We start from the raw sequence: 26218 nt of genomic DNA, 5'->3' as shown, positions 1-26218 counted from the left end.
ACCAGTCCTTTGGTTCCCACTAGGGCCAACTGTGCTGCCGGTCCAATTAGTCATGAGTGGGACGATCAGATAGCAGTGTCCTGTGCAAAGCCCTAAAATGTCCCACGAATCCTACACTTCCTTCCTCATTCAGATGGATTGGGATGTCTCCTCTCCTGTTCCCCAAGACCAGGAGGAGACCTCTTACTGCAGTGACGTTAGAGCAGCTCAAATCCTACTCTAGTGTCCAGAGTAAAAGCCAGTCAGTGACGGACCACAGAGCTCACTGGCAAATACATTTCGGCAGTCAGGGTGCTAATGCTGTAGGGACAGTGGACAGAAAGCACATGCAATGCCTGTCTTTTTGTCTTTTCTCAATGGAATTCATGGCTTCTTACTTAGTGATTTAGTCATGAGATTACTTTAGAGCATAATCATCACGTAATGAGCCACTGGAGTCTGATGCTCTTCTGTCTTCCCCCTCACCACACCCTGATTTTTCTACTCTTTGGTTTTTTTAAACCATATATTAGTAACAAACCTTTATCAGTGAATACCTGAGATTTGTGAGCAGAGACATCAATAAGAACATTTTGGAAAGTACCTCTGAAATTCATGCTCAGAGAGTTTTGGTAGCAACAGGGGCTCCTTGATCTCCACAGAAGGAACATATAAGTAAGACTGTTTCGTACAATGTCTCGTGACTAAGCATAAAATATTAGAAGAAACAACTTAATCCAACCTGCCAAGTTGTGAGGTGAGGTGGCTGAAGGAGCAGTGGCGCATTTTGTTCCATCATCACTGCTGCTGGGAAGTAACCTCCAGCAAAAGGGTGGCAATAGTTATGTTTTAAACTATTCCAGCAATTTCCTAAATCTGTGCCCAAGCCATACAGAGAAGAAAAAAATAAAAACCCCACATTTATTATACATCCATCACAAAGATGCAGTAAAAGCATATGTGCCCTTTGTTAGGGGAGATTCAAACTTTGCACAAAGGAAATAATTTCCAACATGAGAGTTTGGTTTCAGTTACTGAACTTGAACACATGATCTCAAAAGGGGAAAAAGAACAACAACACAAAAATCAACATATTTACAGCCGACCCTAAATACATCATATGAGGCATTTACCTACTTGCAACGTAACAGACTGATCTCACGGACATTGCTCAAGGCGTTGCACGTTCTCATACAACCCTACGACAAGAAGGAACCAGCTTGGGCCATGCTCTACGCTCTTAAATTGAGGAATACAACAACAGTAGGTGCAGGAACAGCCAAAAAAGGTCTTGCAGCAGAACAGAGCTGATATACTTTGGAGAATATAAGAAGAAAATAGAAGTTTTTCTGTTTACCAGCCACAGAATGTAATTCAGAGTTCCTGGAAACCACATATTTCGGAAAAACACAAATTTGCTGACATTGTAATCCAAGACAGACCATAATTAAGAAATTACTTCATGCAGTGCCATCCCCAAGGCTAGCAGCAGCACTGAATACCCTTGGAACAAGCTGAGAGAGGCTGATCGTGTCGTGGCCACCCCAAAGCACCATGCAAGGGCCGAGGACGTGAGAGGTCTGCAAAAGCGATAATGGGAATTTTCTTCAGATGATCTCCAGCTCTTCCCATACAGGAACCGTGACTAATGTAGGCACTTCAGAACCACGCCAAAAACGTCCTGGAGGTCTTAGATCACCCCTCTTTTGTGGGATGAATCAGTGCTGCAGTTTAGGGAACTATGTATGAAGATTACTACTTGTTTCACTCACATACATTCAGTGATGCACAACTCTGCTCTGGAGAACATTTACACAACTGTAAGTCATTAAAACAGTTAAACATTATCACAGAACAACGCATAAATCTGCTTTCCAAGAACAGTGTAGAAGGTAAAGTCAACTGTTTTCTAGCTCCACACACATCAGCTTCTCCTACATTTACTTATTTTTATGTAAATAAATAAATACCAAAAGAAACTCTACCAGAGCTAAGTGTACGGTTCAAACAGATTTCAAAGCTTTGAAAACCATCCCAAGAGTTTTCCTTTTAAAAATAAACATCGTGTACAGACCTCTGCTAGTTTGTAGGGTAAGATGAGCTTCTCTCCTACTGTCACTGTCTTTCTGGTAACCAGGGCCTCAAAGAGCATTTCTTCTTTCACCTGAAACAAAAATCTTGATGTTAACAATTATTCTAGGAATAAATTAAAAAAAAAAAAAATCCATTCTGTTTTGCCAGCCTTCACAAAGTTAATGTTCCATGCATAAGAATGAGCTAGATATTGTGAGAAGATAACTCAGCCCATAAATCCAGCATCAGAAAACAGACACCACAGTATTCAAGGGAACCTGATTTTCTGCATTCAGCCACCTCATTTCTAGCAAGTTCCCATTGGTCTCCTTTGTTCCTGCTATAGCTCCTCCCTCCCATGTTTTTTCCCCTTTGTTGGCAAAATAACTCAACTTTCTAGTGTTATCAAGATGACATCATACAAATTACTCTACAAACAAACCAAACAGTGTCACTGGTTTAAGAGATATATCTAGATGGGATTGGGTTTTAAATTCTTGTTTTGTTTTCTGTTTTTTAGGGTGGGGAGAAGGGAGGAATTAGAAGGAGAAAGAAACCTTTTGAACAGAAGAGCACCTGATATTTGCTCTGATATTCACACCTGATATTTAACTCCCTAAAGAAACCAGTTCCCAACCAGGCGACAACCACTTGCTAATCAGCCATTTGCAGAAAAGTCAGTTGTATAAACACAGACACTTGGGCAAACAGGTAAATGGTGCCAACAAATTAAACATTCCCTGCTACTAATTGTCAGGAGAAAGCCTCCTGCTCCCCAAGATTCAAGTTCCTTTTATTTTCATCTTCTCAAGAAATCCCAGAACATGTCCTGTCTACCAGAACAGATGATGTTATGCTCATGCATAAGTTGTACCTAAATACTTTGAGTCATTCACTCCTCTCTTTGCTAAATTTCAATGTCAAAACTGAAATTCTTCATCTTGGTGAAAACCAGGACTTAGCGGCTATGGCTTGACCCAGAGATACTGCCATCAGAGGATATGTAACGCGGGCTGTACACCTGCCCTAACTGAACAGCTCAATGTGGACACCAGACCTGTTCACATCACCTCTATGGAAGGTTAGAAGCACCAAAACCATATTTCTGAAACCACCCTAGGCCTTTTTTATTTTTATCTGTTTTTAAACACAGGTACATCCATTTATGATTTGACATTGATGATGCTAAACTTAGCAGTTCATGTACTTTGGCTTATTGGTTTAACCCAATAATAAGTGTTGAGAGCAATGCAAATAAGCCAGTTGAGCCTAAGCTCACAAACCATTGCAAAAATGATTCCACTCTGCACAAAAAAAAAAAAAAAAAGTATTTCTTTGTACCAGATGTGCTGTCACAGGACTTTCCCTGATACACTGCAATGAATTTGTATACAACTGTTTTTTCCTGCAACATCCAGTAACAAAAACTTTTTGCGCCAGAGTGAGAAGTAGAAAACACCAAGTCACCTGGACAGTCTTCACCTACCAACAAGTCCTTACCATGAGGAATCAAACTTCAACACCTTGAGATTAATCTCACTTGTCCTCACTAGTACCCTAGAGCCCCCAGTTATTGCAATCTTATTTTGCCTTTCAAAACAAAGTGGGGGAAAAAGTATCTTCTGGTTAGCCCGGAAATCCACAGCAAGTTTTCACATTTGGTTTCTATTCCTCTACATACAGCAAAATGGCAATATGCTAGGCTCTCCAGCCAGAACAACTGATCATTTTCTGCGTGTGCCACTAAAGCACGACCTGAATCGACCCAGTCCTCGTCTCGGCTCCAGGTTCCCACTCAGTTCCTCTTCAGTCCCTGGCTCCTGTCTCATCGAACGCAGTTGGGTCATTTGCTGACTCAAGCACGCAGCCAAAAGCAAAACGTGGACATTTTTTCAGCAGCTTGCAACTGCGGGACATCAGCTGACATCCCTCAATTGCAAAGCCTGGAACAAAAGTGAGTTTTACACCATCCATTTTGCCACATGAACAGCAAATGCGCTGAAGTAGGAACAAGAGAGGACTGCTGTAAACCCACAGCCTGCGTGCTGGCTTTTTAAAAATAAAAAAATTAAAAAAAGCAATAGGCAGAGGGGTATCAGATGGTAACTAATCAAAACAGTCCAATGCAATATTCTTGGTGCCCAGACTAAACAGCCTGAATGCTTCCAAGTCTCAGATTTGTCAGTAAACATAGGCATTTTAAATGGTTTGAACAACTACCCGTACCCTTCGCCCTCCCCATCTGTCTGTGGTTCTCCATAGCTTCCTCTTCCCTGAGCTCTCCGGATGGGTAAGACCTGCAGATGTGTGTCCTACATCCCAACTCTGCTGATGATCTTTTCATGAGAATACTTACTTGGCAAGGATGGGAAATTCAGCCCCAGATGGGGATCCTCCAGGTCTCTGCCCACAACTAATGCCCAGCAGAGCTTGGTCTGATTACTTCACTGCTGAGAGCCAATATCTAACAAGGAGCACTGCTGACTTGGCCAAATTTTAATTGAAGGTTAGAGCTTTAATGTGTCTGGTTCCTGATGTCCACAGGAGCTTTCTAAAGATGAATTCAGCATGTGCCAGTGACTAAAGATGCCTGGTGCACATGGTTGCAGTTTCCAAAGCATGCATCCCAAGCTTCCTCTGGCATTCAGTATGCATGATATACTAAAATGGAGACAAAACCAACCCAGGAGATGAGCAAAGAAAACAACTTATTCCTTCAGATTGTTCCCTGGGAGTCATACTTTTAGGTTACGTTTCATGGATGTTTGCTTTCCAGTGCTAAAGGGGCAAGTCTCAAAAAAGCTACATGGCCTGTAGGACTTCCTACCTTAATTACAGGGACAACACACAGATGTTAGAGTTGAATGCCACATGCAAGTTGAACGGATGCTGGGATGGCTGGATGACTAGACCTCTAAAACCCAGTGAAGGATGACCTCCAACCCTGCCACTGCTGTAAATGTCAAGAGAGGGAGGCAGTAGGGACAGCAGGGCAGCCTCCCGCAAAGGCTGGGCAGGAGCCCTGGCAGGCTGCAATTACTTCTCCTGTAACGCTAGGGTATTGTGTTATGAAGTAAAAGGAACCATTTCCAGTTTGAAAGCAAGAAATCTTATCTTTTTCTCTCTCCTTCTAGTTGCTTCCATATTTGAAAACAGGATTGAGATGTTCAGTGCTCGTTCGAAAGCTGCTTGGTATGGAACATAAATTCAGGCAGTGCTAGGATGGACTTTATTTTCTATCAGCTCTTCCTGAGAAAGAGCAGAACTTTCTATTCTGATTTTCTTTCAAGTCAAGCTATCTGACTGGAGATCTGGCTCAGAGCTTCAGAACCCCAAGCTTAACTGGAGAAGGGATGCAGAAGAAAAGGCTGGATGCCATGCACAGTGTAAAGCACCGGCTGCCCCATAAACCTCACCTCCTTTCCCCCCACTCTGTTACTTTCTGAGATGTCTATCACATGAGGAGCATGCTGTCTGTGGGATTCCTCTGCGCAGCCAAAGATAACTTATTAGTAGAAAAAAAGCTTCAGCACAGTTTTCTGTGGAGGTAGATATTGGCTGCAAAAGCCAACATGGTCAATGTAAAAGAGAATTGGCAAAACTAATTTTGGATAGCTCATAACTTATATTTACCATTATTTGCATTGAGTCTGGTTATCTAAGCCTAACAACCAAATATAAAACTATTCAGTGAAGACACAATTTGTCTTCCTTACTCAGTACTCTCCATGGAAATAATTTCCAGTATTAGTAAATGCACATAATTAAAACATTCTTGCTCTTCTAATTAAAAAAAAAATAGTCAACTTTAGGGTGATCTAACACTCGATCATCTCTAATGGATGACTTTTGATAATTATTCTTAGGAATTCATAAATCAGAAACATAACACAATAGTTTAATAAAACCACAGATCCTTGCCGACTTGCAGCCCAAAGACTGAGTTCAGCTACGAGTTCTGAACAAACAGCTCCTCAAGCTGAAATACAGCTCATGATGAATTACACATCCAAATACAAAACCCCTGCTGTTTTAAGTCCATGTTGAGAGGCTGGAGATTTTTTTCGTTTGGACTGATGGAAAGAGATAGATACCAGTAAGCCCACAGAAGGAGCACTTCCAGGTTTTTCCCCAGAAGAGTTTTACACAATCCTCCATGGTTTCTGAAGAGGATTTCTCCCTCTGCCTGCAATAACTTCACTGCTTGCACAGACTTCCACGTCTGTTCAATCCATCAGGAAGAACTGACATCACGCTACAGCGCCATATTTCAGCAAAGTTTAAACAAAGGCCGAGAAAAACCTGCCAAAACCCTCACATAATCCGCACGCTATGTCTATTCTTGAGGAAAGGAATCAGGGTCTTACTGTAAATGAAACAATGATCCACGGAGTCTGGCCAAAATCCTATATTGCAGTTTGCTTTTTCAACAAATGCTGGTCTGAATGTTTTAATAAACTAAAAACATATTGGACTGGGCTGTCAGTATCTAAGAAAAATAAAATCCATCTCAGGTCATCAACTCCTCCCGGATTCCTTCAACAATCTGCATATTAGCTTCATTTTGTGGGATTGGAAGTCTCTTGATACAGTGGAAGGATAGGTATCAGAAAGAGAGAAAGAAATAGAAAACGAGAGAAAAAAAGGGAGAGAAAGAAGGGTGATTCAGTGTTGTTGCATTAACTATGGAAGTTTCCCCCAGTTGTCCTTAGAAACTCAAAGGCTACTTTCTAATGTAGAACAGCAAGCTCATGATACTTTTGGTCAGACTTGCCTCTGGAGGGAGGAAAAGATAGCTAATTTTGCCTATTTGTTTCACTTCAGACAGGCTAGTTGTTCCTCTTCCCAAGAAAGCAACCACCCTCTGGGTTTTGTGCATCAGGACCTCTGGATCCCTTCTTGGCAGCTCTCAGACACAACCAATTCAGTGCCCTTTTGCCAAACCCAATTAGATTTTTTTCTTCTCTTTTTCTCATCAAATCCTTGAATAGACAAATTGAGCAAGTCATTTAAGGAAAAAACAAACAAACAAACAAAAACACCCCCAGGATTTTTCTCTGTATCAGTTCACAGAATAGATGGTTCCTTGCATCATTTTGCTACACCCTAGCCTGTCCTGTCAAGCACCCAGTGGCTGTATGAAAGGAAATTGAAGTATTTGTCAGCTAATATTAATTTTCTTCTGAGACGATTTTTCAGTCTTGGTAAGTAATGGCAAGAGTTAGGGAAGGAATTAGTAACTTTTTAAAGCCAATTCATACTTTTAGTAACAATGGCATGAAAAGCAGAACTGTATACTTTTCAGTGACCACGAAATAAATAAAACTAATTACCCAAATGAGACAAAAATACAAAGTGTCAAATTGTTTCAACCAATGCTTTTGGTCTCTGGCTAAGATTTCACCACACTTAATTTGGACAGTTTTAAGTAGCTAAGTGCAATGTAATATTGCTTCATCTGTTTGAACCCTTTAGTCCTCCCTTTGGTCAAAACTGAATAAACATTACAAAAGATTTATTCAAGTCTGCAAATGCTGAGCATTTCAGAAACAAATCAGCTTCTTCTTAAAAGGCATTTGCTGCCTTTACTTTGGCTGATAGGGGAGTGGGTCTATCAGAAATTTTACACCTGCAGGCAACATCTTCACTTCCATCCAAATAAATGCAACTTACAGAACAAGCAACACCGCTTACCCAAACACAGCAGAACCTTTCACAAACCATACCTGAGATCTGCACTGCTGTTATCTAATTAACAAGCTTTTCATTCTGTATAGGATCAGTCTGCTTGCAAAAGACTTACCAAGAGCAACAGAAAGAGATCATTTTGCTCAGCTACACCAGATTCTAGTGCTTTTTTGAAATAGTAATGTTTATATATATATATATATGTACGTATGTATATTTTCTACACATTGTTGACACTATCTTCAAGTGAGGTTGGTGTTCATACCTGTGCTGTACCAGAGCATGGCACTAAGCCACCGTTGGATCTGTATGCCTCAACTGATGCATAATTTCAAATGCACATATGCAAAAAATACCCTGATACCTTACAGTACACAGATGTTGCAAAAGAATTTGTTTGCAGAAGAAAGCCAGGGCAAAGACCCAAAGCCTGGAACTTCTTCAGATCTCTAAGTCACTCTCTTATTCAAAGCTTTTTAAAAAAACGATTACTTCTTAAATGACTTGGCACTCTTGCTACGACTTGATATGGCCATTTTTAACAGGGTCAGATCAACAACATTCTAGTCCAAACTCATATTTTCCTTCTGTTTATTTCTGCAGTCTGAAGTCCAAAATGCAAAGAGCATCCAGCTGCTTATACCCATATTTTACAGAAGCCTTCCCCTCCCTAAATTCAGAGCATTAATGAAGTGCTTTGAAAATTTGAGAGCCAACTCCCAAGAGTTCAAGGAGTAAGATAGCACAACAGCTGTTTGAGGGAAGGAATGAGAGAGCCTCACATGTGCACAAAAGGACAACAAGTTATCTTCTGACAGGAACATAAAATTAGCAGAAGTTAACCTTCCACACCATCCAGCAAGTTTTGAGAGGGACCAAGGAAATCTAAGACAGCTGGAGTTAGAGTGCTTTCCTCTGTTTCAGCAAGGTTTGGATACGATGGGAATTGGTCAGGTGAGATGTGACAAGGACAATAACAAAGGAGCAGTTGTTTTAACCAACTACAAGGATAACATTTCTGGATCACTTGGAGCTGCAAGAGGCTTAGATGGCAAGGATTGCTTCTGGCCATCTGTCTCCACATGAAGAGGTTTAGCCCATTGCTCTTGAATAAAGAAATCAAGCACAGGACAACTTGGCTCACTGCAGTAGAATCTCCTGAGCAAACAATGCCACAATTTCATAACCTGCACAAGCTAATATGGCAGTCTGGTTAAGAACTTCTGCACTCACCTGCATAGATGGATATGGCCCAGGGCCATCAAGGCTGAGACACTGAAACCTGTCCCAAATAACACTGGCACAGCAGTCATCCGCAGAAAACAAAATCCTCTTTGTAAAGGCTCTTACACAGTAAAACAGTAGATAGCATCAACAGGCTCAAGACAGAATTTTATAAATACATGAATAGTAAGTCCATAAATGGGTACTACAGGAAGCAGACTGAGATGCACCCTCCAGCAAGTCTACCACAACCTTTGTGGATGCTGGCAGATTATCAAGAGACTGTAAAATGTGTCGAGTTCACTCAGAATCTCCTACTGCCACTACCTGAAACAGAAGAGCGGGTCTTAAAATTGCTCCAGTTTCTTGAATTGTTTCTAACACAAATACTGGAACAGATTTCAGGAGCATTGGGGAATTCTGGTGAGGGAGCTGATGGCTGGCAATTAAAGAAAATAATAGCATGTCGAATAGCAGATTTTCTTTCCACCTAGAACTGGCTTGCAATCTTTCAAATTTTAATCAAGATAACACTAATTTCAGTCAATTAAACAAGTGTATTGAAGCTGAAGATTAGGAAGAAAAAAACTTCACATGAAAAGCCTCATAAGAAAATCCTTGTAATGTCTCACTGGCAAACACGAACAGGCTATATTAAGATAAGAAAACTTACCATTCATTGTAACTGGAAACAAGTTCTATTATAAAAATAAAGGTAGTTCATTAAGTGTGAAAGTTACAGGACAGAAAGCAAAGACTTACCTCCAGCAGTTCTGACACGATAGGCAATATTTCAGGGTTACAAATATCGATGGAATCATCCCGATAGGTCTTCTTTTTATAACGGATGTTTCCCAGATGTAGTATTGCAGACAAGAGAGAAAAAATTCTAAAGAAAATAGAGAGATCTCATTTTCACTTTTTTTTCTTTCTTTTTTTTCTTAAAGCTAATGAAAAAGCAAACCACATGTTCAATGCCAAACTTGGTTGCAAAACTTTTTCAAATATTTATCAGGATCCCATCACCATGAAAGCTGAAAAGCTCCAAATTCTGTTTAAAAGAATGCAGCACTTCTCAGTCTACGTCTTGTACAAAATATCCTGCCCTTCCCACAATCCCTTCAATTCCCAGACATCCAAGTGCCATCTTCATATTTGACTCATCCTCTAATTTTTAGTCTGAAGCAGTTTCTGTCCCAAATTTCCAAGTGTTTCTTAAAAATGATAGTCAAAATAAGCATCCACTTTGTATTTTTTTTTCCATTTAGTCAAGTCCTAAACTTGCATCAGTACAGCCTTCTTGAGAAGTATTCTGCAAAATCATTCAGGTCACCTAATTCTCAGCCTGAAGTTCAACACATTAAACCCATGGTTACAAAATGGCACCCCATATGAACTACAAAATGAAATCACCAGGGATGAATGATGGCTGACTTCAGCTATATACTCCATTTGTCCCTCATTCTACACACTCTGGGGATCTAAAAATGATTAAAATTGAATTTGATTCGTAGCCATGTCACCAGTCTGTCTGGACAACACAACTTCACCACTGCAAGCCTGTCCTTCATTATCTCTAAAATGGGGATACTGATTCCTCATCATGAATTACTTGAATGCCTTTATAAACAATTTTCTTCTGTAGCTGTTTCCACAAAGGTGAAAGCCCATGCTTTTCTATAAACAATCACTTCAGAAAGTAATAACAGCACTTAAAATGCCCTTCCCTTTTTTGCTCAGCTGGAGGTGGTTACTTTTTCTTGTTGAAGTTGCACAATGCCAAGTAGAACAGATTTGCTCATACAGTGAAGAATCTGCTACATTTTTTTAAGAGAGGCAGACATGCATTTGACAACACGCACTAGCAGAAATACAAGAACTTGTCCGCTGAGTAAAGTTATTGCACAGTAAATCAACATGACATCCTACTCCATTCAGTCCAGACACTTACCGATTGCTTTACTCTGCCAATTAAAGTACCTTGCGGTACTGCAACCCTGCGCTGTAAGCAGGCTTTAGAAAACCCTTGTCACTGAAACCTGATTCTTGCTGCGTAACAAGTCACCCGGGGCAGAATACAGGAAGCAATTTGGTTCTGCGCTGCTAGCTCCTTGCTGCCGCAGTATCTGCAAAGCAGCTTTGTCTCGAGTGGGATGCAGCAGCATTTGCTCGTGGAGCAAAGATGCATAATGCTTGCAGGAGAACGTGAGCGCGTGCTTGGTGCAAAGCAGACACACGTGAACAATAAGGATCTATACTGACATATACCCTATTGATAGTAAAAGCATGTATACTTGGCTTATCTATTTGTGTGGAATGTATAGAGAAAAAGCAGTATTGATTTCAAAATTAATTTGTTATGCTTGGGGATAAAGCATGAGCTTACAAAAATGATTTTTGGGTAGGTAAAACAAGTTCTTATTGGAACAAAATGCAGGACAATGTATCACACTTCAAGGCTTCTAGCTGCTGGCTCGGACACACGTTAAAAGGAAATAAAAACAATGCTTAAAAAAGGAGGGATGTAATCCACCCAATTGCAAAATAATGTTAGATGTTAGCATCTTAAATGTCATCTACCCAAGGGTTTCAAGTGCCATTAGTACAAAGCAGTAATTCCTTGTTCCCACATAAACCTCCAGGATTTCCGATAAAGGAACAAGGTTCATTAAATTACCATTTGAACATTTTTACCTAAAAAAGCACAAGCTTTCTCACTGCGTTCCAGCTACTGATTTGCCTTTCAGCAATACTTTTGATGTCAAAAAAATAAAAATAAAAATAGTAATAATAAAAAAATAAAAAAATAAAAATAATAATAAAAAAAACACAACAAACTCACTGTAAGATCATTTTTCAATACCTATTTTTCTAAGCCTGTTCCTAACCTTAGTAACTTACTTGTCAAATTCATTCAAGCCTACTTGAGACTTTGGAACAATGAAGTCAGTCAACGATTAACACAACAGGAATTACTTTGTGGTTTCAGTGAAGGACAATCTTCATGTTAAGCATGTAATTCCTTGCACTCGGTGGAAGACAGTATTGCAAGCCAACTACAAAAATCCAGGTTTTCAACTGGCACCTTCACTGTGTTGGTGAATGAAGGCCAATTGGAAATGAGCCCTCAAAACCAGCAATTGCATGGAAAGGGATTAAACATGATGACTAATAATCCGGTTTTCTAATTAAAACGGGATCTGGATTCATGACATGCAGAGTAAAATATGACTATTCATGAACAGTAAAAAAAATATTTCCAGGTACCAACTTCCTGCCAACACTCAATTTACATAAAGAGTCATTAACTACACTAATAATGGGCATAGTTTGTTTATGCCTTTATATTTTACTTCTTAATTGTACAAATGGTCAAGCACCATTCTTCTTTCTCACCAGCCTGTAATGTTATGCAGAGCAAAGCAGTTATGTTAGCAAAAATTATGTGATTTTCTTCCTCACTAATTAGGGAGATTGTATTTACAGTAGTATTATATACCTATTTTATATTATCATATTATTTCTATTAATCAATATAATCTAATATGTTAATATATGTTAATATGGAAAAGAAACTCACTGTCTGCGAGTCTTGGGAAGAAACCCCACCATCTCCATGGCGAGTTGTAGACGTTCAAAGTCATGCTTCAAGTCCTCCCCTTCAACAGAAAAGCAGTCCTGTTGGGGTCAAAGAGAAAGATTAAGCACTGACACAAATTGAGGTCAGAACAGGTCCATATGGCCAAGTCAGCACTTCATAAATATCATCCTGTGATTTCCAAGCCTTTTATCAGCAACTAGGACATTTCCAATCTGGCACCGGGAAAATGAGATATACAGGAGGCCCCATTAACACGATGCAGACTAATGGTGGCTAATTACCCGACACCCACCCCCTTGGACACTGCTCTGAATCCTGTTCCCGAGAGAGAGCATGAATGCACAGCACCAGAGCAGACAAAGCAAGAAGCACATATGAGATGCAATAAAAATCCAGGATTAGCTCCAGTGGAAAGGCAGAATTTTTCTTCTTAAATAGTGGAAAGCACGTACACAATTTAAAATCAAATAATAAATAACAATAATCAAGCTGTCTAGGAGAATCAGTTTTTCAGTAGTCTCTGTATAAGCAAATCAGAGTTGTCATATTTAAAGTAGCACTACTTGGCAAGAGTTTTGGACAAAAAACATATAGAAAGGCTGTGAATTAACAACAATATGCTGTGCATTGTTAACATTTACAGGCAGTTTATTCCACATTAAGTCCTGGTCCATTAAGAGTTCCTGTAAGTAAATGGGAAGAGTTCTGTTTTAAACTGCTTCAAAATAAAATGCATGTAATTCCATGTAAACTAATCAGTGAATGAAATGCTGCATAAGGAAGGAAAAGTTTCAAACATTTTATTCAGTATTCTAAATAATAGTGCATTTTCTTAGGGAATTTGAAGTCCACCACTTTTTATATCTCCCAGAGGCTAATGTGCCAGGGCTGAATGCTCTAGTTATCCAGATTCTTCCCAAACTGATGGCAATCACTGATGCTTTCAAAGAAATAAGATGACTTTCTGAGTCCAAATAACATTGACCTACACCTATATTTACAGAACATAGTGAAACTTACTCTCCTTAACTTAGTAAATGAAGTAACAATGCCAAGAACCTTTTGCAGGGTTTGACTCACCTTTGGTCCCCCAGGATTATTTATTATTCTCTCTCTTCATAGCCCAAATTTAATATTTTTTTCCATTGCTAGCTACAGAAATTCCCAATCTCCAATTAGGTTATTATGTATCACACAATATAGTGTTACCTTAAACATCAAAATATTTAGTAACACTTAAATAGGGACTTTCTACAAGTTAATCCAGGTGTATAATTTAAAAAGTGTAGCAGCTGCTGCAGTGAAATGAATTAAAGCAGCTGCATCCACAGCTTCTTTTGGTCATTTGTCTGTGAATCATCCTTACACCATGAGCAAGTGTGCACAGACTTCTGCACAAACAGATCTGAAAATCTGCACTGAACAAAGCTACATGAATACAACAGTGAACACCATTAAAGAGACACCAAGTAGTCTTAAAATACGTAAATCATAAGTATACAATATATAAAATTATTTTATTATATCAGCTTTGCATCTCACAGTAGATGCAAAGTAGGGGTATCAGTGGCATGTTCTTCATTCCACTAGGTAGCATTGGTACAGTGATAACTAAGAATTTCTCCCTATAACTGGTAGCTAAGATATTTACGCCAACATAGGTAATTCCTCAAACAGTAGTCCTGTCCCCTCAACTAAACACTCAAGCTCAGAGCACTGCCGTAAACCCAGATAACCAAAAATAAAATCTGTCATTGATCCCCAGGGGCAACAAGTCACTACTGCACTACCAATTTAGAGATGTTGATGAACAGTAGATCCATTTTGTGTAATTTTTAAAACCATACCAACAATCAATGAACAAAGTTTTTAACTGAACTAGAAAATACCATGTCTGCCTGTTCTTAAGAAACACTCATTAATGAGTGAACCTTTCACCTTTTGTTACAGGCTATTGAAATTTGCCCTTTGTAACAGACGTATAGGCTATTTTCATGATTTATTGAAAGGAGTGCAGCACAGACAACTACACTATGTATCACTAGGGATCAGCAATGGGGTTGTATAAATCATAAAATATCAGGATAAATTTTTTTCCCTCCTAACAAACCTGGGCTGACTGGCATCCTTGGTCACTACAAATATGCTGCAGAAAACTTGGAGGAGTTTTCACCCCCACTAAGGCAGGACCTGGAGTCTGCAGAACAAAAAATGCCTCACATTCTACAAATAAGGTCTTTTTAAAAATCTTTTTAAATGGATAACAAGTGCCACTTCTACTGGCCATCCACATTCCCAGAAACAATTTCATTTTGTGGCATCGTTCATCCAAAATTGAGTCACAAGACAACACTGAAATACCATGGCTGACTCAAAAGTAGTACAATCTATGCCAAAGGCAATTTAATGAACAATTTACATAACAATTCCCAAACTCATTAATCCATACGGAAAAGCTTTTTGGAAGTTATCTACTTAAAAGCAGATGCACTCGGTAGTATTCCAGGTCTGTGCTAGGTACAGTTTCCTAATGGATGATTACATTTACATATATACATACATATAAATATACATATACATATATTGTGTGTGTGTGTATAAATACACATACATATATATGAGTTTCACTGATATTAGGGCAGACAAGCGTTATAAAATCTATGCCCACATAACAAAACAGTTTATTAATATTCTGTGGGGCTAATTAGTTTCAAAGAGTGTTCAACACTTCGAAACAACAGTGAGTTCCCTGCTTACTGTCAAACTGAAGCAATCCCTGGATTTCCAGGAAACCCTTAAACAAGATACAGAAGGGTTTCTTTATAAGCTGAAAGTCTGCAGCAGGTAGAGCCCATTCCTTTTGCCACTAGTCCCTTGGAGGAAAAAGGCCAGAGAATGTTTAAGAGCAAATCCTCACTGAAGCCAAGACGTGATCTACCAGGAACATCATGGAAAACAACCCTGAGCAAATAAAATACCAGATCAACAGCCAAATTGTAAGGGCACACAGTTTTCCTATTCAAAATAAGGCAACAAACCTGTGGCTTGGTTTTCTTGGCATTCCTCCAGTCGATTGTCCTAACACACTCCTAAAGCAATTAAAGTCTTTGCAACTCATTACGGCATCTTGAGGCATACAGAGAAGCATCCACTCTTTGCTCCCTGGTCTCATAGGGCCTCATAACAATGCTAATACAATATTTGACATTTTTAAACCTCCAGAGGCTAGACTCCCTTCCCTTCCTCCTCTCCTAACGAGGGTTTGCATCTGAAGGCTTGCTGGTAGCGTGCTGCTTTAGCCTCAGAGAACCACAGCTCCTCCCCAGATCACCTCTTCTTCCAGATACATTCACTGCGTTTGGCAACTTTTAAGTGAACAGCAAAATTAGCAAGGACAACATGCAGCTGGTTGAAAACATGCTTTCTGGTGCAAGACACAACTGACACAGACCATCACAGGGACACAGCTGCAGGCCAGACAAATCCAAAGCACACCACTGACTGAAGCCACCGCCTCTGCCTTAGATGCAAAAGAGGAGCTGGGGAAGGTAAGAAGCATCATGTTCCCTTTTCTGGGTAGATCCATATGGAAAGGACAGTAGAACTATTTTAGGAGAAGGAATTGTTTGCATTCTCAGTAATAGCAGGATCTGATTGTCCCACAGATGGCTGAGGGGTGCTTTTGGTTTTGTTGTCCTTTTACTGGAAGTTGGACGGCAGATAAGCTGCGACAATCACCATGAGCTGACGCTAAACAAGCCATCTCTTAGCACTTCCAGGGGTTGATTTGCAGTTGTATCAGGAAGCAATTACACTTCTCACAATGCTTCCACATCACAAATTACTATGTGATGACCAATTTACACAAAACAATGTGTATTATATATCAGGAAGGAACGTCTGTGAAAACTAGGTGACCAAATCCAAACCAATATCTGAAGAAGCTTTCCAGATGGAAGTAAGCAAAAAAGGGCAACAGAAAGAGCATCCATGTTGTCACCAGCTAACACACAAGCAACACCACTGCAGGGCAGGGGAGAGAGTCATTAACAGGTTAAATTTCATTTCATTTCTGCCTGTGGCTTGGTGCACCTCCCAAATTCAAGTGAACAAAAGGAGCAGCCCTGCACCAGCAACACAGAAGACGCGTGTACTTGTACTGACCGGCTCAGAGTCATAGCAATACTCATCCCAGCTCTGTCTGAGGGGTTTCTTTGTCATCTGAAAGCAAGGCAGACCGAGTTAAGTAGCATTCGGACCAAACACAACTCCCACCACCGGCTCTTCAGGCAGGGCAGCAATGGCAACCTCCCAAGTAAAATAATTGTTATTGTTCTGCGCAGTCATTCCTGATCTTCTTTTTCAGCATGAAGTAAGATTTATAGTTCTTTCAAGGCCTGTGATGCTCTGATTTCTGCTTCCTGTGCTTTCAGGGTAGTGGGGATTTCTCAGGCTATCAGCTTAATGAATTTTTAAGAGAATCCAACTGCCATGGTTGGAAAAATCTTTGCTTTGCTGAGAGCAAAGAGGTATTCAAGCAGAGTTGATTTTTGTTTCCACTCTCAGCCTCTATCTAGACCCATATATGTGCTGCAAAACTGAGTTCTTGGTTGAAAGCACTATCTTTTTCTGAGTTTCTAACTTTTTCCTATCAGAGAGTGACGGACCTGAAAGGCATCGCAGGAGCACAGGACTTGCACAGGCTCAGGACCTGGTGCTCCTGAGAGGAAGGAGAGACACAGCACCGCAGCTCCTGATGCAATCAAATAAGGATCTAATCCTGCAAATTACTAATTTCAGAATGGATAAATATGGATGTAGAACACAAAGTATTTTGCAAATTGCAGGGTAGGGCTCTTATCATTGGTATGAGACTGAGATGTCATCCAAAATCGGGATATTTTCAGTAAATTTGCTTTTAAAAAAACAAAAGTGAAAATATTTTTTGTCCAACGTGCTTCCTACATTTACAGATCAACAAAATGCTCCGTTATTTCGTTGAAGTACTTGAATAGATTATTTTCATATGAAATGCAAAATGCATTTTTATTTTGCATAACAATGTGAGTTGAAGAACCTGGGAAAAGAAAATAATGCTTGACTTGAGGATTGAGTCAGCCGTTGACTTAAGGGGCCTGGTTCAGTATTTTATAGCTTTTAAATTTTAATATTTAATTTTAGTTACATACTTATGCTCACTTCTGGGCTTGTTCTTTTCCCTCTCTAAAAGGCAGGGATTTCTATAGGACACATACAAGAACTTAATGAGAATGCTCAAGGGTCACTTTATTACTTTTCCTTTTTAGGTCTGCAGAGCTTCTCTCCCCGTTCCTCCATTACTACTTTTTCCTTCCTCCTCATTTTCCTTTTTTTCCCTTTTCCTACAGGACACGGGAAGGCAGTTACTGCATTGTTGGGAATCCTAAATATTAAACAACACACTGAATTCATCTTTAGGAGCCATTTTCTCATAGTTGTCAGTGTTACCTGGTCTCCCTAACATGAACACTAAATGCAGTAAAATGATTATAATCAAAATACCCCAAACCCCCAAATGTTACTACTCTCCATAAACTGTGTTCAGGTAAGTCCAGAGTCTGCTTCCATCATCCGCTGGATGTACCTCAGCATCCTCCTGCAGCCTTCTCGCCCACAGCAGCATAATTTTGATTAAAATAAACACTTCAACCTAAAATATCACGCTCCTATCAGATCTACACACTACACACCATGAAATTCATTATTATGCTTTAAATATTAATGACCTTAAACATTAAAATGCTACTAAATAGAGGGAAGGACTATAATTAAAAGCAATATTTTAGGCTAATGTAGAACTACCGGATTGCCCAACAAAATCTGTGAATCTGACAAAACATTCCATCCAAATTATCTTGGCACTTTTGAGCTGCAAAACTGCAGCGCAGATGGTCACAAAGAATACGCCATGTTCTCCAACCTCTGCACTGCTTCCGAGCACAGGAGGCACAAACAGAGAGAGCAAAAGCCTTAAACTCTTAGTATGTTCTTCATTTGAGCAAATTTCCTGATCCTGCTAAGAATGGGCGGTAGTCATTAATATCACAATTTATTTTCTGGCTTTGATAGTCCACTTTAAAAATCTTTAAAAAGCTCTGGGTAATTGAGATATATTATAGAGCTAAATTGTATTTCTAGAAAGACTAAAAGTTATTTGCATTGCACGCTGCACGTAAATTGCTCTCCAACTTGTGGGCTAGATCAGTCTCTATTGCTAATCATGTCTCAAGTCCAAGAAAACAGCGATTACAGTTAAAATCAACGTGTAACCTAAGTGCTGTTCCATGTCATCCTACTGGACAAGTGTTTTTGAACAAAAAGCCGTAAATTCCCTCTTTACTAGAATCAATGCATATTAAACACCTGACGTAAATTAGATTTTCTAAAGTTTGAAGTTAATTGGCCATTGGTAATACCTCATACATTTTTAATTCTGATGTTTTCAATAGTTTTTATGTTTTTATATTAAACTTCTTGTACCGTTAAATTCAAAGACTCATGCAAACAGCCAGCCAAAATTAGGACTATCTCATTCAAGATACTACTTCTTAATGGTCTACTAGCATCACACATTTTTCTCTTTTCTTCTGCTCAGCAGACAGATGTTAATGACTAAACATTCATTCAGAGAACAGATAGGTTATTACTGTTTCTCTCTTATATGCATTGTGTTTATAGTCATCTATTTAACATATCCCAGTTAGGGGACAGAAAATGGAAAACACTGTTTTTTCCATACTATCAGTTGTTCAGATTGCCAACGCAGATTAATTTCTAATGTCGGACCACTGCCTATAGAGCACTGAGACATTTTCATTACTGCACACATTTTCTTCATTAGCATTAAGCTTCAGTAGTGGAGAAGGCAAGACTGTGTACTGCCAGCACTACCAGTAGAGTATTCCCACCTGGTTGAGGTAATGATATTCCTCAGGCTGCTTAAGATGAAATGCTGATCTCTCCTCCTCGCTTGCTCCTGCCAGGAGGTAATAAAATACATGGTAGTTCCTGGTGACAAAGAAAATAAGATGTTAAACTTGAAAACAACCAGCAGCATTGAGTAGAGAAATACACACAAACCTCGTAACTTCATTTTCCAGCTTCTGAACTTAGACCTGTGCATACAGTTTTAACCCACAGGTAGGGAGAAGTCCCATGGTTTTTAGCTAGTAGGGCAATTTTGAATGAAGTTAGAATTTTAGGGAATAGAACAGCAAAATAAGAAACTAAAAAACTCACAAATTTGGAGAGGATAACAGCTGCTGAGTCTCATGTCACCAAAGCCCTCCAGATAAGACATGAGCCCAGTCTCCGTCTAGTATTGGTCTAATCTCGCTTTGATGCAGAAACAGATGAAAGCTCCAAAGATGATTTATAAAACTTTTCGTATATCCAACATATCAATATACAATAAAGCCTTCTGCAATGACTGGAACGCTCAACCCTGATGGTGGTTTAGGAATGGCCTGAGACCACTGTACACTGATGCAAAAAATTAAACCAATTAATGGAGAATTAGATCCGCCTCTCCATCCAAGGACGCCCACTCTCCAAGAATATACTTCAAGAATTCCTAGCTGACATCGTTGTGTTTTTCTCTAGAAACATGTGCAAGGCCTACATATTTATTGAAATCAAAACACTTTTGCAATGCAGAAATTATTACTTTTTAATACTTCATTGCCACAACAAAGTAATACTTTTGCAGTTGCAGTTCTGTATGACAGAATGGAAAAATCTTCAATTTTTATGGTTACTCAAATACTTGGAATACTTGAATATTACTAAAAAAACAAGTGACACTCATCTGTTTTGCTTCAAAACAACTATGACATGGATTAATGCTAACAGCATAGCAGAACGTAAAACCACGACTCTGGTTTATGCCAGACATTTTCCAAGAGAAATCAAGTTAATAATTACAGCACCCAACAGCGCATTTATCAAGTCTGAGGCTGTTTGTGCCATCTAACTTTGGGATCAATCCATCAGCATTAGAGAAAACTTCCCGCACATCTAACCCAAAAGGGAAGCACAGACAGAAGTGCCAGTAGTTGAAAGACAACAGATGATGAAGAGTTAGAAGCAGCAAATTTGTTACAATCAGAATAAACAGTTACTGAAGAGGACATAGCAATTAATATGTTGCAATTAGGAAAGAATAATTTGCTTAAATTTGTTGTCTATATAATCTTAGCTTTTTCTAGAGGCCTTTCTGATGTTTTCAATCTGTTAAGAGCTATAAAATAGAATTAAAATGTCATCTTGTCCCCAAATTAGGTATTAAGTAGTTTACAAGTTGTGCAAGAAAACAAATGGTATGTGATAATCCATATTACATTAATCATACAGACAATGGAAAATATAAGTCAAGGACTGTTAATAAAATAACAAAGTCTCTTTCCCCTGGATAGTACATTCCTCCCTAAACAGGCAAGGAGACAGCAAAAACAGGCTTCTATGGCCAGACAGCATCTTAGGAAACAAAGCCTGAAACTAGACAGACTTTGGTGCCGAGTCCAAAATTATGAATAAACACATGCATATAAATATAATAATAATAATAAAAAGCAGCAGGAGTAAACATAACAAAAATTGCAATGAATAGGATTTATTTTTCAGTTTCAGATATACCTTCCCCATCACCCAGAGCACTACCAATGGTTCTGGGTGCAGCCTCCTCCGTCTGCCTGTGGCTTCAAGGAGCACAAAGTCTTAGGCCTTGAAGATGATCAAACAAGGAGGGTTTGATGAAGATTTAATGCAAGACCTGTTACAAGGACTGCTTTTACCCTTTAACCCCATGCAACCAGGAAACATGCCGCAGGGCTGGAGCTTTCCAGCCGAGCAGCTGGGTGCCCGCAGGCTTGCTGGCTGGCACAATGCACCCTGAGCTCTTTGCTGCCCCATCCCACTGAATGCTCCCTTCGGAAACGGGAGAGGCAAGTTTCCAACAGCTCTGGCTGCAGAGAGCAAAACACTGTTCCCCCTTGGCTGCTGTTTTGCCAGTCTACAACAGCAGACCCAGTGCCTGCAGCCGCCACCGTTTGAAAGATGCAAATCCTGTTCGGTTATCTCAGCAAGTTTTTGGCAACGTCTTTCCCTCCATGCACAGGTATTTGCTGCTTCACTGAGTCGTTACAGTGTGCGTGACCACTGATGGTTTTTTTTTTGATAAAAGACATTTTCAGGGGGCCAGCCCATGTGATGATACAACTTAGTGTCACCCACTCCAAACCCACACTAGCAGAGCTGTTGGAGTTTGGGCTCGTCTCCTCAAGCCAAGATGGTACAAAATGTAGTCACGAACTTCATCTATGAAGCACATGGTTAGAAGTGCGAAAATCCCGATTCCCAGTGCCAGTTCAAACAGGGATTTAAGCCGTCTGCGCCACGCTAACAACACATTCAGGAGTCAAAGCCAACCATGGAAACAAAACACAGGCACCTACCGTTCGTTGTGCTCCTGGTACACGAGTCTGGACTTCTCCAGCAGATACTTTTCAACATAAGCACTGGAAGGAGAAATAAAAGCGTTATTCATTGACCCAATATTCAACTTAAATGAACACAGCTTTACTGGGACTTTTCAGTTTTAGTACACAAAAAAGTTTCAGCCTTGTTTCACTTAGTTATATAAATTTCTTCCTAGGCAGAACAAGCCCAATATTATGTTTGGCTTTTGAGGTTTTTTGGTTTGACACATAGCCAAAACTAACTTGGATATGAAAAACATGATCTCAGATGAGTTAGCCTATGGGCAGGGAGTGCAGAGGGAAATTCTGACAGAAACTAAGAATCTCTGATACCTATTTAATCCAAAGCCAGCAAAATAAAATCATTTGCAGACTGAAATTCATGCACAAACCCTACTTCAACAAGAAATACATCTGGATGCAGAAGTTTGCAAGATAAGATTTAGCTGCAGATTCATTACCCAAATTACCACCCCCTCTCCCACAACAGCCACTTCTCAACAAAAACCTGGGTTATTAACTTGTGGCTACAGTCAGAAAACAAACAAATGCAGAAGCTCCTTACTGGTGCTTACGTTTATCCTAACAGCCTCATAATGAACTTATTTCACCTACATATTAATACAAAGCTTTGCTAGCTGAAACAAGCTTTGGCGTGTTTTCTGTTTGTTTGTTTTCTGTGCATTACCAACCAGTAACGATAGGGAATTAGAAACTGGAGCTATAATTGCCAACGGCGATGATGTAACATGAAACACAAAAGCAGAGGCTGGGCTTTTCCAGCCTCCGTCTCGCAGTGGGGTGGCAGCGACATGGGCAGCGAGGTGCAAGCCCAGAACCCAAGGAAGTTTGGATGTGGTGGGACAATGCAGTGCTCACATCTCCACCTCCAATGCGGAGGATGTTACTGGGGACTCAGTCCCTCTCCTCTGCCTTCACAGAAAAATCAGCCACGTGGTCGTGCCTGAAGGCGTTCGATGACTCCTAGGGCAAGCAGCACTGAGGAGAGGCCACTGGAAGAGGCACACCCTCGGGAGGCTCTTGCTGTGCAGGAGGAGTAAGGACAGGCAGACAGGCTACAGCACAGCACCATTTTCCTGTGCATGCTGTGCACCACAGGTTTTTTTCTTGTTTATTCCCTGTGAGGAAACTGACAACAGCTATGGATATCCCTTGCCAAGAGGTTTCCTTTGCATCCCCCTTTTAACCTTAAGCACAGACTTGTGTTTTACCAAGTTTTCAAGCCAGGACATGATGTTCCCTGTAGACTCAGGAAGTAGATGGGGTAACCCAGGAAGGTATCAGAATGTCTACTGTAGGATGAATTGGATCGAGTCCACTGCTCCTGACGTTTAATCCCTTCCCCTGTGATTTCTGCTCTTATTATAGACCCCAAAAAAAAGTCTTATACAATAATTTAGGTTGGAAGGGTCCTCTGGAGGTCATCCAGTCCAACCCAGTATTTAAAGCAGGGCCAATTTTTTTTTTTTTTTTTTTGACGTGGGATGGGGTGTAGACGCACACAAATGCTGTTCTAGTAAGATATTCTTTGCTCAGTCGGAAGGCCATAAAGAATACACATCCAAGGAAAAAACTATGTCCCCTTATTTCAATAGGATAGTGAAAAGGAAAAAGAACCAATGTATAAAACAGCAAACCCCTCAAAATGTTTTCTATTTACTGTTGTCAATGATATAGAAACTACCTTATAATTACTCACAGTTTTAACAGTAAAGAGTTTTTGAGAGTGTGATTTCATGCAAAATATTCCTTTAACCACGCTACAGAACCTGTACCTGGTATACCAGGTAATATCAACCGAAACTTGAGAATGAATTTCACATACAAAACCACCATGCAAAATACTGTATTTGAAAGTGCTGCCTCTTGCTATTTGTGATACAGCCCCATGCTGCTGCACAAATTTAATTAAAATGTCTCCCATCTGGCTCTTCTGCAATTTTAAGGAGTATGTAAGATGTTGAGGCTTTTGATCATCTTAGGAGGACAGAACACGTTGCAACGACCTTCCTCCCAGTTCACTTATCACTGAACAGGACATAATAAATTCATAAAGCCTTATGGGAACGCACTTCAACGTAGCCATTGCTCATGCTCCACCGATTTCAAACGCATCTTCAAAGGCTTCATTTCGTGGGGTGGGGTTGGCTGCTACTAAATCTCTCGGCTATTACATCTCTTAAGTTGAGATTCCCTTCAAGTTTGGGTCATTATCTGCATACAGTTTGTAATCAAATATCCAACTGCTATTTTCAGGCTATGAACGGAGCAAAATTCTGATTTGGTACTGCAAATTGCACTTATATTAACAAAGCAAATCGCATGCACAAAATGGGGACAGAGTTGATTTGGGTAAGCACAGATTTTAAGCACACAGTCTGACAAATTTTAAAAGAGTACTTGTGATCTTCCTCATAAGACTATGGAAAAAAAAATTACTGTCGTAGGCCAGGAACAGCTCACAGGTTGTTCTTTTTTTTATTATTTTTTTTATTTTTTTCCCATTTTGTTTTGTTTTTTAATATCTTTTTACTGTCATTGGGGCAGCACTCCAAACTCATAGCAAAGCACAGTCACATCCCATCACACAACCAAGGAGATGCTTTTTTTTTTTTTTTTTTTTTTTTTTTTTAAGAAAAGGGAGAAAAAATATCTTATTTTTAGAACTGGAGCATACAAATGCAATGCTATTTGCAGGTAACTGCCAACCATCAATAGAGGCCACTACCAGAGAGCTGGCACAGCATGCCAAGATAATACATTGTTATGGCATTTGCTGGATTCTACCCTATGCTTTCATTTAAGTAGGTATTAAAAAAAAAAATTGAGGCTTATCCTTTTAACAGAACTGTTCACCAGAGTTAATAACAGAAGAAGAGAAAAGGGAAAGAACATCAGATTAGAAGTTGGATGAAAAAAAACAGTTGCCTAACTGCAAAGTACGCAGAGTACCCAAGCTCATTTGAAAAATTAATGGCATCTATTTGTGTGATACTGTTCTGCTGGAAAGTAAGAAAGAAAAAAATTTAAAAGCCATTCTCTACAATAACAACAAAGTCCCAGCAAGAGATCTCTTAGCTAGCTGCAAAAATTACCCAGCCCCTGGAATGCCACATCTACTCTTTGCTTCTCCAACTGAGTTAATTAACCCAGCAAAAAAGCAAAGTTAAGGCAGCACTGCTCTCTTAGAGCTAGTTTGAGTTGCTTCACGATGCGCTGACACCCTTAGGAGAGGCCAAAGAGAAATCCGGGTCCAGATCTGCCACCCAGAAGCCTTCATCCAGCTGCAGCTTTGCAAAGCAGCAGCAGCACTGGAAATAAATCCTATGGTGGTAGAGTGGAAAAACATGATGGAGACAAGCATCTCCTTGCAACAGCCCACGGAAAAAGATGCCCTAACTGGTCATGGGTTTGGTTCAAGAGACACTTCAGGGTAGAGACAGAAGCATATGGAGAATTAGACTGCCATGCTAAGTAGTCTGGCTCCATCTTCTCCGTAACACCCAGCAGGCATCCCCCTTGGCTTCCTCTTCCTGCAACTGCGCCCAGCCTGTCCCTGCCCATCACACACTCCAGCTCCCCAGCCTGTCCTCATGGCCCACCCTAGCTAATACATTCCCCTTCCTGCCTTGCCAGCAGAAAACTTTTCTTCTTCTTTGGAAGAAAAATTCCATTTTGGCTTAATTACAAAGTTGACATCATGATTAATAAGAGCTGGCTTAAAGCCAGCTCAGGTGTATTCATACTTTAATGTGCAGCATAGGTACGCCAACATTTTCATAACATTTAAATATGCTAAAAAATATACACTGTAAATCAGATTTCCGCTTACCCTCGCACGGTGCCCGTCTCCTGATAATTCACTTGAATAAATTTGCCGAAGCGACTTGAGTTGTTGTTATGCGCGGTTTTTGCATTTCCAAAAGCCTGTTAAAAGAAAGAGATACCATCACTATGTTTGAAAAGCCACCACCTTTCCTTATTTATACGCTCATCGCTAACAAGTGACTTTCTGGATTTTGCTGTCATCGTATCATTAATAAAAAACACATGGCAAAAGTTAGTTGAATGGGCTACAAAATAATATGATGAGCTTCTGGGGACCACATTCGTTTTC

General features: G+C 39.9%; 1 protein-coding gene across 4 annotated transcripts in view; it reads right to left on the bottom strand.

Moving 5' to 3' along the window:
* MYO9A (myosin IXA) overlaps positions 1–26218 on the bottom strand; it is a 194739-nt gene that overhangs the window by 97391 nt on the left and 71130 nt on the right. For all 4 annotated transcript variants that reach the window (XM_035335640.1, XM_035335643.1, XM_035335641.1 and 1 more), the window contains exons 3-9: positions 25934–26028; positions 22057–22119; positions 19513–19612; positions 16730–16786; positions 12545–12642; positions 9727–9853; positions 2054–2143 (exon numbers count right to left, since the gene is read on the bottom strand). In XM_035335640.1, the coding sequence (XP_035191531.1) occupies positions 2054–2143; positions 9727–9853; positions 12545–12642; positions 16730–16786; positions 19513–19612; positions 22057–22119; positions 25934–26028 (630 nt within the window). The remainder of the gene's footprint in view (positions 1–2053; positions 2144–9726; positions 9854–12544; positions 12643–16729; positions 16787–19512; positions 19613–22056; positions 22120–25933; positions 26029–26218) is intronic.

The sequence above is a fragment of the Oxyura jamaicensis genome, chromosome 10, assembly GCF_011077185.1.
Source record: "Oxyura jamaicensis isolate SHBP4307 breed ruddy duck chromosome 10, BPBGC_Ojam_1.0, whole genome shotgun sequence".
NCBI classification, from domain to species: domain Eukaryota; kingdom Metazoa; phylum Chordata; class Aves; order Anseriformes; family Anatidae; genus Oxyura; species Oxyura jamaicensis.
This window is presented reverse-complemented; position numbering and strand designations above follow the sequence as displayed.